This window comes from Physella acuta, unplaced genomic scaffold (assembly GCF_028476545.2).
Source record: "Physella acuta isolate Inbredline_101_S28 unplaced genomic scaffold, ASM2847654v3 ptg000582l, whole genome shotgun sequence".
Classification (NCBI taxonomy): Eukaryota; Metazoa; Mollusca; class Gastropoda; family Physidae; genus Physella; species Physella acuta.
The window spans coordinates 729,537-747,302 of record NW_026732101.1 but is presented as its reverse complement, the minus strand read 5'-3'; the positions used below and the strand labels follow the sequence as shown (position 1 = coordinate 747,302).

Here is a 17,766-nt window from a genome sequence, read left to right as displayed (position 1 = left end):
ACAATGGATATTTCTGTTTAAAAAAAGCCTTTTTTATTTAGAATATTCAACAAACCATTTAGTTAAATCACCGGTTGCAAGTCAATAAGTTTTAACCTCTTTAAGCATAACAAAAATTGGAATAATGGAACCAATCATGTTATATACATCTGAAATCTTGGCAATAAGAAATTGTGCACCAATGGAATGTTAGGTACATACTCCCACAAGATAGTTACAGTTTATTTGCAGGTTCATTTCTTTTAGTTAAATTCCTAATAGTCACTATTTCTCTTCTGTTGTGTTACAATGTTAAAAAATGATGTCCTGATGTATTTGCATCACCTAACAGACCTGAATACAATTCACGGCCTCATTCTTCACCTAACTTGGCCTCATTCATAGTCTAATGACCTCATTATATTTCTCGACCTCATCCTGGCCTAGCATGACCTCAATTAAATTCATGACCTTATTTTAGGCCTATGACATCACAATACTTTCACAACATGTCAGTGTGACATACGATCACACTGAGTTAGATAAAAAATAAAGATACCATTTGTGACCTGCGAGTCAGAGTTCACCTGTTTCCATGACCTCATCAAATGAAGGGATAGTGGGGCCAGTACTACATCCAGCAACCTTTACTTTCCCTAACATGAGTCAGGTACCCATTAGAGCTGGGTGAACTCAAGGACATCATATGGACTTGAGTCAAGGATTCAAACTCCAGACTTTTGGGTCAGCAGGCCTGCACTCTTCCACCAGATCATGCCATCCCACTATGACAACTGAGCTCCACATCAATTTTGAAGTGTCCTTTTTAATTAAATAATATATAAAAAACTTTTAAAATATGTATCAAAAATACTTTTCAAATTCATATCAACATAATATATATATATATCACATAATAAGTTAAAATTGTTAAAGTTTATAAAAAAAATATATTGGAAAGAATATTTTAAGTATCAAAGTTTTTTAACAAGTTCAACAATTGCATATTTCCATTCTTAACAACTCTAGCTGCTGTTTATAAACATTTTTAGAAAAACTAAAACAAGAATACTGGGAAGCGTTTGCCTTATTCCCGGAATGATAAAATGAAGTTGGTTCTGTAAACAAAATGTTAATACAGAGTAGCCTTCAGTAGCTCTTTAAGTAGGGAAGATCACTTTTCTTACAATCCCAATTTTCAATGATACATTTTTCAGACATTATAAGTGGGTCTAAAGATTTCAAGTCAGTTATTTTAATAGCTTAACCATTAATGTCCCATTCATTCTACCAAAACTCCACCCATGACGGCCCAATGTAAGGAGCATAACTCTGTATGATCAAGTGAATAGTTTCACAAAATATTTGTTTTTGTCTAAATGAAATTGAAAACTAAGATAAAAACTACTGCTTAATGTTGGGAATAAACCTGGCTTTCCAACAGTATTCAATAGAATATATTATATTCGGTAAAAGTACAGTATAAAAATAAAAAATGTCGGAGAAAATTCAAAACAGGTCATTTTCGGTAGTCAACTTTATTTATTTTTGTCTAAACAACTATGCATCGAATTTAACAGTTAAATATCAATTTGGTAATGTTTAAGATATATAATTCATAAAATAGATGCCTAGATACGTTTAGATGCATTATTTTATTTTATTTTTAATATTAAATGTACTAAAAATAGGACAGATGAGTCTAAAATTTCGAGATAGAAAGAAACTATTATTTTTTTATCTTTCAAACGCGCCATTGAAATTAGAAGACCGGAAAAGGATGCTGAAACTATCAAACTTCCTGTTTAATTAAAAATTAGGATTTGTAGGCCAAATTTTAATGAAACAAATTTAATTTTTCTATGCGTATTGTAAGCGGGCGGCAGCGGGCGTTACGGGACATTAACGGTGTCGGGCGGCAGCGGGCGTTACGGGACATTAATGGTTAAGAAGCTTATATTAATTTAAAACAAAAATATTTTGTTCTTATAAAAAACATTCAGTATCAAAATGTAAGTTGTAGGGCTTGAGACATGAAAAATCACTGGAATAAGTAGATGTTTATTTTGTTCAACTTCATTTATGACCTGGTTGAAAATCAACATATTTATTATATTTAACATTCAAGTCTTCAGATTTTACATTATTAATTAATATTTCAATATTAATGATGTTGATAATAATGTTTTTAAAATAAAATTGGTTATCATTCAAATGCTCAAACTCAACATTATTATAGTTCAAGTCTTCAAATCAATAGATTACTAACATTCACAATCAACATTGTTAATGTTAAGATTTAAGTCTTCAAATCAACATTGTAAATATTTAAGTCTTCAACAAATCAACATTGTTAACATTCAAGATTTTTACAGGAAAAAAAACAACAAAGTGTAAAGCAACAATGTAAAACTACCAAATTATAAAATTTAAAAAAGGCTACGAAAAGTCATCCTTTTGAACAAAGAAAAAATCATTTGTTTCCTTGATATCTTCTTCCCGCTTTTTTTTCATCTCAGCGAGTCCAGTTTCCAGAGCTTTCTTGCTGGCCTGGAAACTGTTAAGTGTGGTGGCCAGCTGTAGCTGGAACTTGACCTGGTTCAGTAGGTTCTCCACCCTGGAGCTCATCAGCTCATATACATATTTTGTTCCTCTTCTCTGGAGCTGAGTTTTGGAGGGGCGAATCAACTTATTTTTCTGGATTTAAGAACAAAGGCATATTTCTTGGAATAGGGAAACATAGCAACAACTTCGAGCATTAAACTAACACAACTTAAACAGTTTAGGAACAACACTCGCCATCAAACCAGTTGTATATAATAAAACTACAATAATTTATTAGAAGAATGATATCAACATAGTGATGTCAACATTTTAATGTGATGTCAACATTTTAATGTGATGTCAACATTTTAATGTGATGTCAACATTTTGATGTGATGTTAACATTTTGATGTGATGTCAACATTTTGATGTGATGTCAACATTTTGATGTGGTGTCAACATTTTGATGTGATGTTAACATTTTGATGTGATGTCAACATTTTGATGTGATGTCAGCATTTTGATGTGATGTCAGCATTTTGATGTGATGTCAGCATTTAGAAGGGTTTTAGAATGCATTATTTTTGTTCAAGTCAGTGTGATTGGGTAGGGGTTCAAAACCTTGGGCAGCAGATTTTTTCATGTATACAAATATTTAAAGAGCTGCTGCACTGAGTGTGCCTACTGTGTATAGCAACTTCTGCACCACCCATTGGATTAAATATGCAGCTAAACCAGTAGGCACTTGGAAATTTGAACACCCTCATCACACAAGTGCTCAGACTGGGAGAGGGGGCGGACCCTACCAGGTGACACATAACCTAGTGACGCCACTGCTTACCTTCATTCTTTCTTGTGTCAATTCTTGAACCAGGTTCATGTGTTCAGTTACATCATCCCCTTCTGCCTGTAAACACGTCTGCACGTCTGTCTCTACCTTCTTTAGTGAAACATTGTTTTAAATGTCAGACTCAAAACAGCTTGTTCCTGGCATATACTTATTCTAATAGGTATAATTTGTTTTTTGTTTTTATAATACTTTTCAGAACTTTTTTATAAAAGAGTTTTAATTAATTCTTATAGTTTCAAATTATTTTTTCACACTGGAACATAATTATTTAATGAAAAGTTTACACCAGAAATATATTAAAGGTAAAGAAATATTTAAAATTTGAAACCGCAATGACAAACCTTAATGGAGGAAAATAAGAATTAGTAAAGAAATAGAATAAACTTAATTCTTCATGATGAACAAACATTAACAAAGTTTAACAAATACTTGTTCAATTTGTAAACATGCCAAATTGTTCTAGAGTGAAGTTTAACAAATACCTGTTCAATTTGCATCAAAACTGGGATGAGGCTTTCTTGCAGCTCGTATCTTTGACACAGGTAAATCATTTCATAGATCAGTTGATGAAGGTACAGGTGAGTACTGATGATGGCCTGAAGGTGAACACAGAAGGGACCAATTAAAGGGGACCAATTAAAGAGGACCAATTAAAGGGGACCAATTAAAGGGGACCAATTAAAGCAGACCAATTAGAAAGGTAACAGATGACACAAAAGATGACCAATTAGAAACAATTAGATGACACAAAAGGTGACCCATTAAATGACAGAGGTGACCAATTAAAGGGGACCAATTAGATGTCACAAAAGGTGACCCATTCAATGACAGAGGTGACCGATTAAAGGTGACCAATTAGAAAGGAAACAATTAGATGACACAAAAGGTAACCAATTAAATGACAAATCAGAGTTGACACAGAGGTGACTGATTAGTTAATTAATAGTGACTGATTAGTTAATTATATAATGAACTAATTAGTTAATTATATAAAACCATGCATTTCATATACATTTTTAAAAACTTGTTTTAAAGAAAATTAAGATTGCTCAATTTTTAAAAAACTTACATTTTTATCCATAATCCTTTGAATCACTTTTAGGCTTTCATCAGATGCCGACTCACTGAGTTTATGTTTAACAGTGCGGAACATGGACATGTGATCCAGGTAAAACTCACATTTGGCCTGAAAGACAAGACGAAGAATTGGAAGCGCAAAAAAAAAAAAAAAAACTAAAAAAAAAACAATGCTTATATTTAACAGTACGCTAAGCAATTTTGTTTGGGTTTTTTAGGCAGAAGAGGTGTTAAAAAATGAAGTGCCCTACAGCCAAACTTACCCGAATGTATACTTGAAAGAGCTTGGACTGTGTAGCTGTTGAGGGTTTGAGTTTCTTCATGTATTGGACTGTTGTCAGGTGTTGGGCAAGCATTTGGGATAAATCTTCCTGTAAATGTCGGGGATAAACACAAAACATGACATTAGGCTGTGAGCCATTAATATATACATGACAAGTTATAATCTGTCATCTCCTGACATATGTAAGCCATTAAAGCTACCTAATCAATTATTAATTTCTACCAGTTACACACTATTCAGTGTCATCATGTATCAGAATTTATAAATCACTTTTCAATCAATTATCATAGACAATATAGATCTGATCACCACCATTGGAATTGTAATTAGCCATCAATGCTGAGTTCTACCATTAGTTGCCAAACATTCTGTAAAAACACCTGGTAAACATACCTGGGCCTTGGCCAATGTTTTCATGTTGTTGTGTGTACTGGACCGCCTTGACCTGTCCGCTAATGAATCAACTATTTCCTTATACTGGAAATATATGGCAGTATTAAAATTGAGTATTTGAGCTTAAATTATATTTTTTGAGAAAGTTTAAAAATATGTCTCTTTGCAAGGGGGAGAGGTGTCATCAGTTACACTGTAAGAGAGGTAATTTCATTGTCACAGGTAAAGTAGGTCATAATGCTGCAATACAAAGTAGGACACCATACTGTAACATTTTTAAGTAGGTCAAGGCTATGGAGAAAAATCTGTGTTAAATAGTAACACAGTCTGACACAGTCAGAGCAAGAAGTATACCTTGACTATCATACAAAAAAATAGGTCACCACACTATCACATAAGTAGGTCATCCCATGCTAAGAGAGTGGGGGAGAGAACACCTACTTTGGGGAGCTGATCCCTGACATGACTCTCCACCGTGACAAATTTGTCGTGAAGCTTGTTCAAAACATCCATGAAGTCAGGCCCGTTCATCAGGGAGTCTTCTTCCTGCTGGTCCACCTGCTTGAGGATCAGCTTGTCCTTACACTTGCTGCAGACTCGCAGGTAGATACTGAGTTCTGGCTCAACTTTGGGGCACTGAAACACAGAGACAGGCTGTGTAAAACATCCAGATACTGACACATTAGGACACTGACACATTAAGACACTGACACATTAGGACACTGACACATTAGGACACTGACACATTAGGACACTGACACATTAGGACACTGACACATTAGGACACTGACACATTAGGACGCTGACACATTAGGACACTGACACATTAGGACACTGACACATTAGGACACTGACACATTAGGACACTGACACATTAGGACACTGACACATTAGGACACTGACACATTAGGACACTGACACATTAGGACACTGAAACACAGAGACAGGTTGTTTAAAATTTCTAGTTATTCAAATACTATCTAGATAAATTTACTACAAATGAATTTGACATTGCAAAAAATATACTATTTTATACAGTTAAGCTTTAATGTATTGGTTGAAAAAAAAAAGGTTTCAAACAAGATATGAACATGTGCCTTTTATTAATCATTTTGAGCTATCCTGAGTTTAATATCAACATTTACAATGTTAACGGTTGGAAAAGTTTAGCACTTTGGTGCCATTCTAGAATTTCAGCCTACTGAAGTATGAAGCTGACTGTTTAGTGATTGCTGCTCCTCTAGAATTTTAGCTCGCTGAGTTAAAAGCTGTTGGTAATGGTGAAAAGGACATTTTGTGCAAAGGTATCTAAAAATTCACATTAAGAAATAGATTCATTTTTTAAAATAAAATGTGGAGGTATCAGTGATGTAACTAAGGGTGTCAGTGGTGTGACTAAGCGTGTCAGTGATGTAACTAAGGGTGTCAGTGGTGTGACTAAGGATGTCATTGGTGTAACTAAGGATGTCAGTGATGTAACTAAGGGTGTCAGTGGTGTGACTAAGGGTGTCATTGGTGTAACTAAGGATGTCATTGGTGTGACTAAGCGTGTCAGTGATGTAACTAAGGATGTCATTGGTGTGACTAAGGATGTCATTGGTGTAACTAAGGATGTCATTGGTGTAACTAAGGATGTCATTGGTGTGACTAAGGGTGTCAGTGATGTAACTAAGGATGTCATTGGTGTGACTAAGGGTGTCAGTGATGTAACTAAGGATGTCATTGGTGTAACTAAGGATGTCATTGGTGTAACTAAGGATGTCATTGGTGTGACTAAGAGTGTCAGTGATGTAACTAAGGATGTCATTGGTGTGACTAAGGATGTCATTGGTGTAACTAAGGATGTCATTGGTGTAACTAAGGATGTCATTGGTGTAACTAAGGGTGTCAGTGGTGTAACTAAGGATGTCATTGGTGTAACTAAGGGTGTCAGTGATGTAACTAAGGGTGTCAGTGGTGTAACTAATGGTGTCAGTGGTGTAACTAAGGGTGTCAGTGGTGTAACTAATGGTGTCAGTGGTGTAACTAAGGGTGTCAGTGGTGTAACTAAGGGTGTCAGTGATGTAACTAAGGGTGTCAGTGGTGTAACTAAGGGTGTCAGTGGTGTAACTAAGGGTGTCAGTGGTGTAACTAAGGGTGTCAGTGGTGTAACTAAGGGTGTCAGTGATGTAACTAATGCTGTCAGTGGTGTAACTAATGGTGTCAGTGGTGTAACTAAGGATGTCAGTGATGTAACTAATGGTGTCAGTGGTGTAACTAAGGGTGTCAGTGGTGTAACTAAGGGTATCAGTGGTGTAACTAAGGGTGTCAGTGATGTAACTAAGGGTGTCAATGATGTAACTAAGGATGTCAGTGGTGTAACTAAGGGTGTCAGTGGTGTAACTAAGGGTGTCAGTGGTGTAACTAAGGGTGTCAGTGATGTAACTAAGGATGTCAGTGATGTAACTAAGGGTGTCAGTGGTGTAACTAAGGGTGTCAGTGGTGTAACTAATGGTGTCAGTGGTGTAACTAAGGCTGTCAGTGGTGTAACTAATGGTGTCAGTGGTGTAACTAAGGGTGTCAGTGGTGTAACTAAGGGTATCAGTGATGTAACTAAGGGTGTCAGTGATGTAACTAAGGGTGTCAATGATGTAACTAAGGGTGTCAGTGGTGTAACTAAGGGTGTCAGTGGTGTAACTAAGGGTATCAGTGATGTAACTAAGGGTGTCAGTGATGTAACTAAGGATGTCAGTGATGTAACTAAGGGTGTCAGTGGTGTAACTAAGGGTGTCAGTGGTGTAACTAATGGTGTCAGTGGTGTAACTAAGGATGTCAGTGATGTAACTAAGGGTGTCAGTGATGTAACTAAGGGTGTCAATGATGTAACTAAGGATGTCAGTGATGTAACTAAGGGTGTCAGTGATATAACTAAGGATGTCAGTGATGTAACTAAGGGTGTCAGTGGTGTAACTAAGGGTGTCAGTGGTGTAACTAATGGTGTCAGTGGTGTAACTAAGGATGTCAGTGGTGTAACTAATGGTGTCAGTGGTGTAACTAAGGGTGTCAGTGGTGTAACTAAGGGTATGAGTGATGTAACTAAGGGTGTCAGTGATGTAACTAAGGGTGTCAATGATGTAACTAAGGATGTCAGTGGTGTAACTAAGGGTGTCAGTGGTGTAACTAAGGGTGTCAGTGGTGTAACTAATGGTGTCAGTGGTGTAACTAAGGATGTCAGTGGTGTAACTAAGGGTATCAGTGGTGTAACTAATGGTGTCAGTGGTGTAACTAAGGATGTCAGTGGTGTAACTAATGGTGTCAGTGGTGTAACTAAGGGTGTCAGTGGTGTAACTAAGGGTATCAGTGATGTAACTAAGGGTGTCAGTGATGTAACTAAGGGTGTCAATGATGTAACTAAGGATGTCAGTGGTGTAACTAAGGGTGTCAGTGGTGTAACTAAGGGTGTCAGTGGTGTAACTAAGGGTATCAGTGATGTAACTAAGGGTGTCAGTGATGTAACTAAGGATGTCAGTGATGTAACTAAGGGTGTCAGTGATGTAACTAAGGGTGTCTGAACTGGCTCCCTATGTCTCTATTTACAGGTGTGTGTGTGTGTGCCCTCAGGTAGCTGTGTAGTGGATCTCTTACCCCAATAATTTTAATAACAGCCATCTTGGGTTGACTGGCTTCTCTCCCCTTGTCCTCATCAGGAATGTAAACAAGTAGGTCATTTGAAGAACAGGATTTGCAGACGACTATTCCACACACAGAGCAAAAAGCTTTTTTCTTCAGCAGCCCAAATACTTCTTTACAATACTGGCAGCTTTTCACTAGATTTTCTCTCTGGAAAACAGGTTTATTTTTTAAAATTTGAGGTGCAACTTTCTCACAGATTCTAAACATCACATTCAGAAAAAACCAAGTAAACATGACAACCAGAAATAACCCATAAAACATGACACCTGGAAATAACCCATAAAACATGACATCCAGAAATAACCCATAAAACATGACACCTGGAAATAACCCATAAAACATGACACCTGGAAATAACCCATAAAATACGACAGTGACCCATTAGCAAACTCACACTCCAGACACTGGACTTCATCCACTGGGGAGTCGTGACAAAACTCTTGACCCCATGTAGTGTTCGCTGCACTTCAGAGTTCCCAACACTTTGGTTAAACCCCAGGAGTAATCTAAGAATAGGGGAGGGGGGTGTAATTTTTTTACTTTAAAGAAAACTCCAAAAACATTTCACTTAAGTAATTTTTTAGCGCAATTTCCATTCTGGAGAATTGCGTTTATTAACTCGTCATTTCTGGGAATGGATGGATGAATGTATGAATGTATGGATGAATGTGTGTCCGGGCTTTAAGTCGTATCTCCTCCTCAACGAAGAAATATCGATGACTAGTTCCAAAAGCAATTATGTTAAGCAAGTTACGAGAATGACCATAGGCCATAAAAATTACGGGTTTCTTTCATGAATTTCCCGGAAAAGCCAAAAAACCTCGAAAAAATGCAGTTTTTGGCCCATATCTCGGCAACCAGACCACTTAGCGACTTGAAACATGTACCAATCGATTCCTGCCATAATTTAGAACAATATTGCCGAAGAAAGTTTTCAAAAATATCCTTTCGTTTGGTCACAAAAAATTTTTTGAATTAATTAAAATTTGGACAGAATTAGTAGGCATTTTTTCCAACCACACCACACGCGTCATCACGTTCAATAGCTGCGCCATCGCGTTCCATGGCTGCGCCATCACGTTCAGTAGGCGCGCAATGGTTTTTAGTCATGTAACTCTATTGTAAATAAAACATGTAAAATACTGAAAAAAATTAATAAAAAACGTTTTAATAACTAACCAATGGTTTTACTAACCCTGCTCTTGATTTACGCTACGACAGAGCTATTTTTAGATAACATAAGGAAATTGCGCTAAAATTGTCACTAGACTTTTTAATTACCTTGTTTTACAAATTATGCACTGTAAAATATGCTGTCAAGTTGCATCATGGTTTTGATAACAATTTTTGTGTGTGTATAGAATGTAACTTTTTACATATTTAAAATTTGAGTTGTTTAGTCTAAATCAACATACTATAGATTTCTTTTCGAAACAAATGAAATTGAATATCCAGAATGAAATGGTATCATTCACTAAAAGGAGTTCCTCTGACATTAACACACGAAAAATCTGGCCAACTATATTTAACTTTTAATATTACTTAAAGTCCAATGTTTAGACAAACTCATTTTTTAAATATGTAATAAAAAATAAATGTTAACATTTGGTAATGAGATCACCTCTGACACTCTCTGTCTAAATTTAGCCTCATTCGCCACTCTGATGAGTTCCCAGTGTGAACCATGCCATGCTCTTTGTAATAAACTCGTAGTTCATGAAAGTAAACACTATGACTCCTAGTCTGACCATCAGTTATTTTCCCTTTCTCAAAACACTTTCTACACACCTGTATAAATAGATAATAAATTTTGCTGAAAAAAGGGAGAATGAATTTTTACAAACTTAACAAACGAGTTTAAAAATTGTCATCCTGTCAGGAGGTCTAAACCTAAATAAGACAAGTAAATATTTTTTTTAATAATTCTTTTTAAAATCAAAACTGTACACCAATATAAGAACCTCCTGTTGGTCATCAAAGATATTTTAAGAAGAACCTAGGGTGAAATGTGAGTTGTTAATTCATCTTTTTAAAACCAAACTTGAATGGTTTGATAACCTCTAGTTCTTATTCGACAAATTTAAACCATTTTGCCTTAAAATTACCTTATAAAATTGTCCCACTGGGTCAGCATGTGCTAACGCGTTGAGCCTGCGTTGGTATTTGACACACTCTGCACAGAAGACTTCTCCACAGCTGTTTTAAAGTACAGACTTCATGTGACAACTTCACCACAAAGATTACAACAAACAGTTTCAGATTTTAAATGATGGATGTATCTTGTTTGATTTACATTTTTGTAATAAACAGGATCATAATTAAATTATTTCAATTAGCCCACTACTTGTTTTTTTTTAAAGATTTAATCAAAACAATAGAACAACAGTTAATCAAATAGCTAAGTACCAACAAAACTATAGTATTATTGCAAAATTATTACAAAATTAAAATGGTTTTATATCAAAATGAGGCCTTTGTAGAACAAGTTTTCATACCTCCTGCAGTGGTGGTGCCGCTCCAGAAGAGTGAATACCTTCTGACAACTCACTTCAAAACACTTGGTCCTATCTTCAGCTGGTTTCCAGTGTCTCTTAGTGATCTCTGTTAGAAATAAAGCAGATCTCACTTTTAGGCTGTACTAGACAAAAGTTCATGTCAGAAAAATAACAGCTCAAATTTGGTCTGTTAAATAGACCCACCAGTACCCAATCATTTTAAATTCTGGATTTCTAATATTAGTTCTTTAGTTTAAAATAACATGATTCAGATGGGTTTTTTTTTATTATTTAAAAAATAAACCGGGAGTGATCTCCCCTAAACTTTCTCGAATATTCTTATATAAAATAACAGGGGATGGGAACTCGGGCTATAGACATGATTTTTAATCCATTTTAAATACTTAAAGTTTTAAAAATAGAATAAAATCTCGTAGACAAATTAATTGCACACCAAGTGAACGCGAAATAAAAAAGCGCATAATAGTGCGCAATATTATTATTACTTTTAAAATTTACATTAGTTTTTTGAGAAATCGGAAGTAGCGTAAAGTACTACTTCCAGTCAACGGAAATGACTCAAAATTTAATAGAAGGTAGAGAATTAGATCTTTTACTTACGTATGAAATTTCATTTATCTATCTGAAATAGTACTCAAGTTATAGGCTTTTGAAAAATTCAAAGTAGGAAAAGTACCACTTCCGGTTATCGGAAATCGCTCAAAAGTTGATACGGATCTACGATTTTGATTAAATACTTATATATGAAATTTCATCAACCTAGCTGTAACGGTACTCAAGTTATCGTGTTTACACACGGACACACACACACACACAGACACACAGACATACGGACAAGATTGCAAAATTATGTTTTTCCGTATCAGTGAGATGCAAAACGTCGAGATTTGCAAAAATCTCGATTTTTTTTTTTTTTGCACGATTACAAGACTTTCTCTATACTTCGTATATACGAGAAAGTAAAAAAGGTAAACATTTAACCTTTACTGTAACTAAAACTAAAAGAAATCACTTGCTTTAGAAAAAGAAATGAAATGTTTACTAATTTAGAAATAAGAAATATGTATTTAGGGATTACTTTGAAGAGTATTAAATATGTATGTTTTTTACAACTAATCATATACTTCAAAATAGCATAATTAATTTTTTTAAATATGAAAAAACCTTCCAAACCTCTTTGAGTTTCAATGACATCACTGGTGTTAAAAGAGGAGAGAAAGTCTATGGATGTAAAATCTCCCTGTGCCATTCTCCTAAGTGCTGTTTCCCCAGCTATATTTCAATAGAAAAAACATTTTACTGCCACTGAATATGATTCCAAAAATGTTTTAAAATGTTACATGAATTAAATAGGAAATTCCTCTTTATAATTAAACCTAAGTGGAAAAAAATTAAGTTATTGCAAAAATTTTCAATTTTAGGAATGTATGTTTTTGTTCCCAACATTATTGAAAGGTTGAAGGGGATGGAAATCGAAAGTTTTTGAGGGGGGGGGGGGGTGCAAATCGAAATTTTTGTCCACAGGTGACGGGAAGGGTTGATTCGCCTCTGGAAGGAGTTTGTCCGCCACCCTTACGATATTTTAGAATGTACCCTAGAGTAAAAAAAGGTTGGGAACCCCTGGGTTTGAGTAATTGAACAGCCAGCTGCTCTTTAAATGATTTCATTGTATTTATCAAGTATAATAAAATAAGGGTTAATTGATCTACTCTGAGAGAAGATCCCCTCTATGATAACAAGGTGAGGCGACAAGTCAAGATCAAGATCAAAGGCTGCAGTATCATCGGCCATGTCCAATAAGGTGGCACGTCCAAGAGACAATGCTAGACCATCAGATGCTACCTTTATATTAAATATATTCACATTATCACTACATTACTGATTTTGATTTTTTGGTAAAAGATCAGCACCAGTGAAGTGACTGGGGGAACAAGTGGGTTGTCATAAAAAACAAAGTGCATTATTAATTTATTATTAACTATTAACTTATTAATATTGAGATTAATTTATTAGGCCAACTATTAATAAACGAGAAACATGGCCCGTTGAGGAAGGATACAACGGTTAAATTTAACTGGAAACAAAAATGACATTGAAAACGGATTTTTATCCAGAATCGGTACTTTAATGTATACAAAATATAGTCATAGGCATATCCCTAAACCATGCACCTAATCTCATTCATGACAAAAGTCGCATTTAGAGTTTCTTTCAGGCAACTCTACTTGGGAGGAGGGGGCTCTGCCCCCCCCCCCCCCCCCCACAACATGTCTACTGTCCCATTCAACGAAATATAATTATATACTTTTTCCAGTGTCCGCCCCCTCCTAGAAAATTCTACCCCCCGCCCCTGAAAATTTCAAGTACCCCCACTCCTCTCTGGGGAGGAAAAAGTCTGAAAGAAACACTGGTCGCATTTGTAGTTCATACAAACTAAAGGAAGAACCTGGGCGGGGCTTCGCCCCTACCGGAAGAGATGCATGAAAAAAACTGTGCAAGCTAAACACTTTTTAGATTAGAAAAGCCCCCCCCCCCCCCTCCGGGGAGGAAAAAGTCTGAAAGAAACACTAGTGTCGCGCTTAGCCACTACCCGAAGAATTGCATGAAAGAACCTGCAAGCAAACCACTTTTTAGATTAGACACAATTAGACGGTAATTTTTATTATAGAGTATCGATGAAGAAATTTCTTTTGAGTTGGGGGGGGGGGGGGCGGCTTAGATGTTCTTTCGCGAGGGTGGGGTTTCGCCCCCACCCGAAGAATTGTATGAATGAAACTCTTCACGCAAACCACTTAGATTAGACAAAATTGGCTTTTTAATTCAATGTTTACTCGAGAATCAATGACGTCACATTTATGTGTGCACTCTCCGGCTGTAGACTTTTTTATACTATGCTAAATGTGACGTCATATTTCGTTTCCCTTTTACTATGAAAGTTTTTAATTTGCTTGTGTTTTCTCTATAGCGTTCTTGTCAGATAGATAGATAGATACACAGATCAGATAGATACATACACAGACAGCGAAACTATTAGTATTAATAATTAATAACTAGATCACAGGATAGGGTTATCATTGACATTAGCAAAATACATAGCAAGCTGTGTATACATTTCAGTTAACTATCAGTAACCTATAACTAATTTTAGATAAGATTAGATAATCATTTTAGGTACATAAAATTGACCAAAACTAGTAATGTGAAAGAAAGATGACTCATTAATATGGCTTTAATACAAGTATATCTTGATATATTTGTATCAAATATCTATATATATAATTCTCTTCTGGGATCAGTTAGAAAACAAGCTGCAAGCGCGCCTTTGCAGTCCCCTCTCTTTCTCTCTATCTCTATCACTATCACTACCACCCCCACCCCACCCCCACATGATCTGGTGAGCGGTGTTCACTCTGTTTACATTCTACAATCATAGAGACGGGTTTGGTGACGGCTATTAGGGGCAGATAATTGAGTTTGAAACGATTTTAAACTTAGAGGAGGTAACTAAGAGGAGGCTGCTTTCACAGGGGGGGGGGGGGGGGGTTAGTGTTTTAAAGCAAATATTTTCAATGGCAGCATTGGTACTGTCGAATTCACAAATTATAAATTATTGAAAAGTAGAAAAAAAAACAACTAAATAGCGGCGTATGATACGCAGCGGGTCGCCTCGTAATAGATAATTGAATAGTAAACCAAAAGCAATGTCTTAATAAATAATTAGGCCTATAAGCAGGAAATTAACTTTAAACAGCAGCATTTGACTATACAAACAGCAGCCAGCTACAAATTTGAGTGCTTTCCCTTGAATCTCTAACAGTTAACAAAAAAAATAAACTTAAGATGGCTGCTAAACAAAACTAGCTTGGTTGCATCTGATGAAAACATCACTAATCTTTATTTATTAGTAAGATGTTTAATAAAACTGAGTAGGCCTATAAAAACAGATGAAACATTTTTGTAACCTATTAAAACATAAATCCTCCTAAAAATGTGAAATAATTACTAAATTGTAATGAGTCACCTTTCTTTCACGTTACTAGCCATTATGATTTCCCTAGAACGACAGATTACCGAAGATAATTATTATTTAATATTAATTTTAAATGTTTATTTCTCAGTCCACTGGTATCAAAATCATGACAATATCAATTAGTCATGTCTCCATGACTACTACTAAACTAATTGTTCAATTAATTTGAATTAGGCCTATCTAGTATATTTATTAAATAATACATAATATACTATAGTTATAGGCCTATATTAAGTATATTTAAATATTTAGTATTTAGAATTAGATCTCTAGTCAGTAGTACTAGTAGATCTAGACCAGATCTCATCAGTAATAAATAATACTCAGTAACTAATAAATATACAGTATAAATCAGTAGTAATCATGAGTCAGTAGTAAGAGTAGTATTAGTTGTTATAAAGTATAAGTAGTTTATTACTTTATTTATCAAGTAATGTCTGAAAAAGTTACCTCAATGTCAAGGCTTTAACTTTAATAGAAATATTTTGTGGTATATTTGTGTCAAATATTATAGACAGGGTTAACAATACTCTAGGGTATACTCAACTCACACACGCACTTTCCCTAATTCTAGATTATTCTAACCTATTTCTATGTAACCTACAACTGACCCGTAACAGTTGCATCTGTTGGAAACATCACTAGTCTTCATTTATTACTGAAAAGTTTTAATTCAATTGTTTAAAAACAGGTACATAAATGAAACTTTGAAACATTTTTTAAAATTTCAAAACATAAATCCTCCTAAAAATGTGAAATAATTATTAAAATTTAAGTAGTCACCTTTTTTCACATCACTAGTCTCGGACGATTTTACGTACCTAAAACGATAGATTACCATATATTTAAATATTTAGTATTAGATCTCTAGTCAGTAGTACTAGTAGATCTAGATCAGATCTAGTCAGTAATAAATAATACTCAGTAACTATTAAATATTAAAATAAAGGCCAATGCTAGCCGGAAAAAGATACGCATGCGCAATGGAGAGAAATTACGACTTGCCATCGCGGCGATGTTTTCGATGGTACTGCGCATGCGTGTGTTTACAACCGCAGAATCCTATCTCTAATACCTAACCCTAGCCCAAATCCTATCTCTAACCCTAATCTAGCCCTAACCCGGTAAACCTCCATTTTAGCGTATTTTATTCCCTGCTTCACGTTCACCTCCAGTTGAGCGTATTTTATTATAACCGCAACTGAAACACACAAAAACGTTAGGAAAACGCTAGATCTAATTTTTTTATGAATGTGATTTTTAATTAGAAAAGGTAAAAAAAAACAACATAAAAAAGCATTTGAACTGTTCCAATTAAATATCAAGTGATTGTCAGCGGGAGAAAAATCCTTACACGGTCGCGGGTTCACCGTGAGTTCACATTGACTTTAATTATCAGCATACATCATAGCTAGGGCAATAAAAAAAAAAAGCTAGGGCAATAGCTGTTTGAAATTGTGTTGGCCTCAGTTTGGGGGTAAGTTCATAAATGTTTATTTATAGTATCTAGCTTGGGAAATACTTGTAACAATACAAACTTAACCGCCTTGCAATTGTGAGTTACGTTTACGTACTTCACCCATTGCCATGAAAATTCTAACTGACACACGAACATTACATAGCACATTCAATATTCTAAATTTGGATTTTTCTCAAGTTTTGACAATAGTAAATTATTAAAATCTAAAACAAAGTCAGTCTCTTTGTTTTTTTTTATTCATTTGTTAAAACAAAAATACAATACAAATAAATAAATCGTGTTACTGTTTTCCTAATGTTTTGGTGTGTTTCGGTTATTATAATAAAATACGTTCAACAGGAGGTAAACAAGAAGCAGAGATTAAAATACGCTAAAATAGAGTTTTACCCCCTAACCCTAGCCATAGGGCAGGCATAGGTCACTGGCACTGGGCATGCGCAGAACTATCTTTTGCCGACTAAGTTGAGACGTTGGGAGAAAAATCTTTTTCCATGTAGGCCTAGTCACTTCGTAAAATAAATTAAATATTATAAATTATAAGCAGTAAGAATAAAGTAAGATTCAGTAGTAAATTGGTAAAATATAAAAATAAAATAGTAATAGATAAAAACTTTTTATTTTTACTTTACTTGAACTTAGTCAGGTCTTAGGTCTTACTCTTAGTGAGTCAGGACTTCATACTAACTAAGTTCATACTTCATAGTTCATCACTAAATCTAATTAATTAATTAGGCCTATTTAACTAGAAATTTACCAGTTAAGTACTAAGAAGACATCGATCACCGCGCCTTGTCCAGGCTACATGATAATTTGATAAATATACTTATTTTTCGTCAAAGCAAAGACGCAAAAATGGAAAAAAAAAGTATTGGGCCTCACCCAATTTTTGTTTACTTTTTCTTACAGCTGTCTTCCGGTGTAGGATTCAGTTTAATTTCCGAT

At 35.0% G+C, this 17,766-nt stretch overlaps 1 protein-coding gene across 4 annotated transcripts; it reads right to left on the bottom strand.

The window, feature by feature from the left end:
• Window positions 1–2,092: 2,092 nt before the first annotated feature.
• On the bottom strand, window positions 2,093–17,763 carry LOC131947112 (uncharacterized). Of its 4 annotated transcripts, XM_059308213.1 has the most exons (16): window positions 17,579–17,737; window positions 16,128–16,165; window positions 15,956–16,002; window positions 12,488–12,586; window positions 11,294–11,399; window positions 10,904–10,994; window positions 10,420–10,586; window positions 9,193–9,304; window positions 8,751–8,945; window positions 5,568–5,762; window positions 5,127–5,210; window positions 4,714–4,821; window positions 4,443–4,559; window positions 3,856–3,969; window positions 3,365–3,463; window positions 2,093–2,676 (listed from the first exon to the last, which is right to left on the bottom strand). In XM_059308213.1, exons 3-16 carry the CDS (start codon window positions 15,981–15,983, stop codon window positions 2,419–2,421), a joined length of 1,773 nt encoding a protein of 590 aa, XP_059164196.1. In that variant the 5' UTR covers window positions 15,984–16,002; window positions 16,128–16,165; window positions 17,579–17,737; the 3' UTR covers window positions 2,093–2,418. The 4 variants fall into 4 exon arrangements, with proteins under 4 accessions (XP_059164196.1, XP_059164195.1, XP_059164198.1 ...); XM_059308212.1 differs by lacking the exon at window positions 16,128–16,165; XM_059308215.1 differs by lacking the exons at window positions 15,956–16,002; window positions 16,128–16,165 and having other exon boundaries at window positions 17,704–17,763.
• Between the last annotated feature and the right edge of the window lie 3 nt (window positions 17,764–17,766).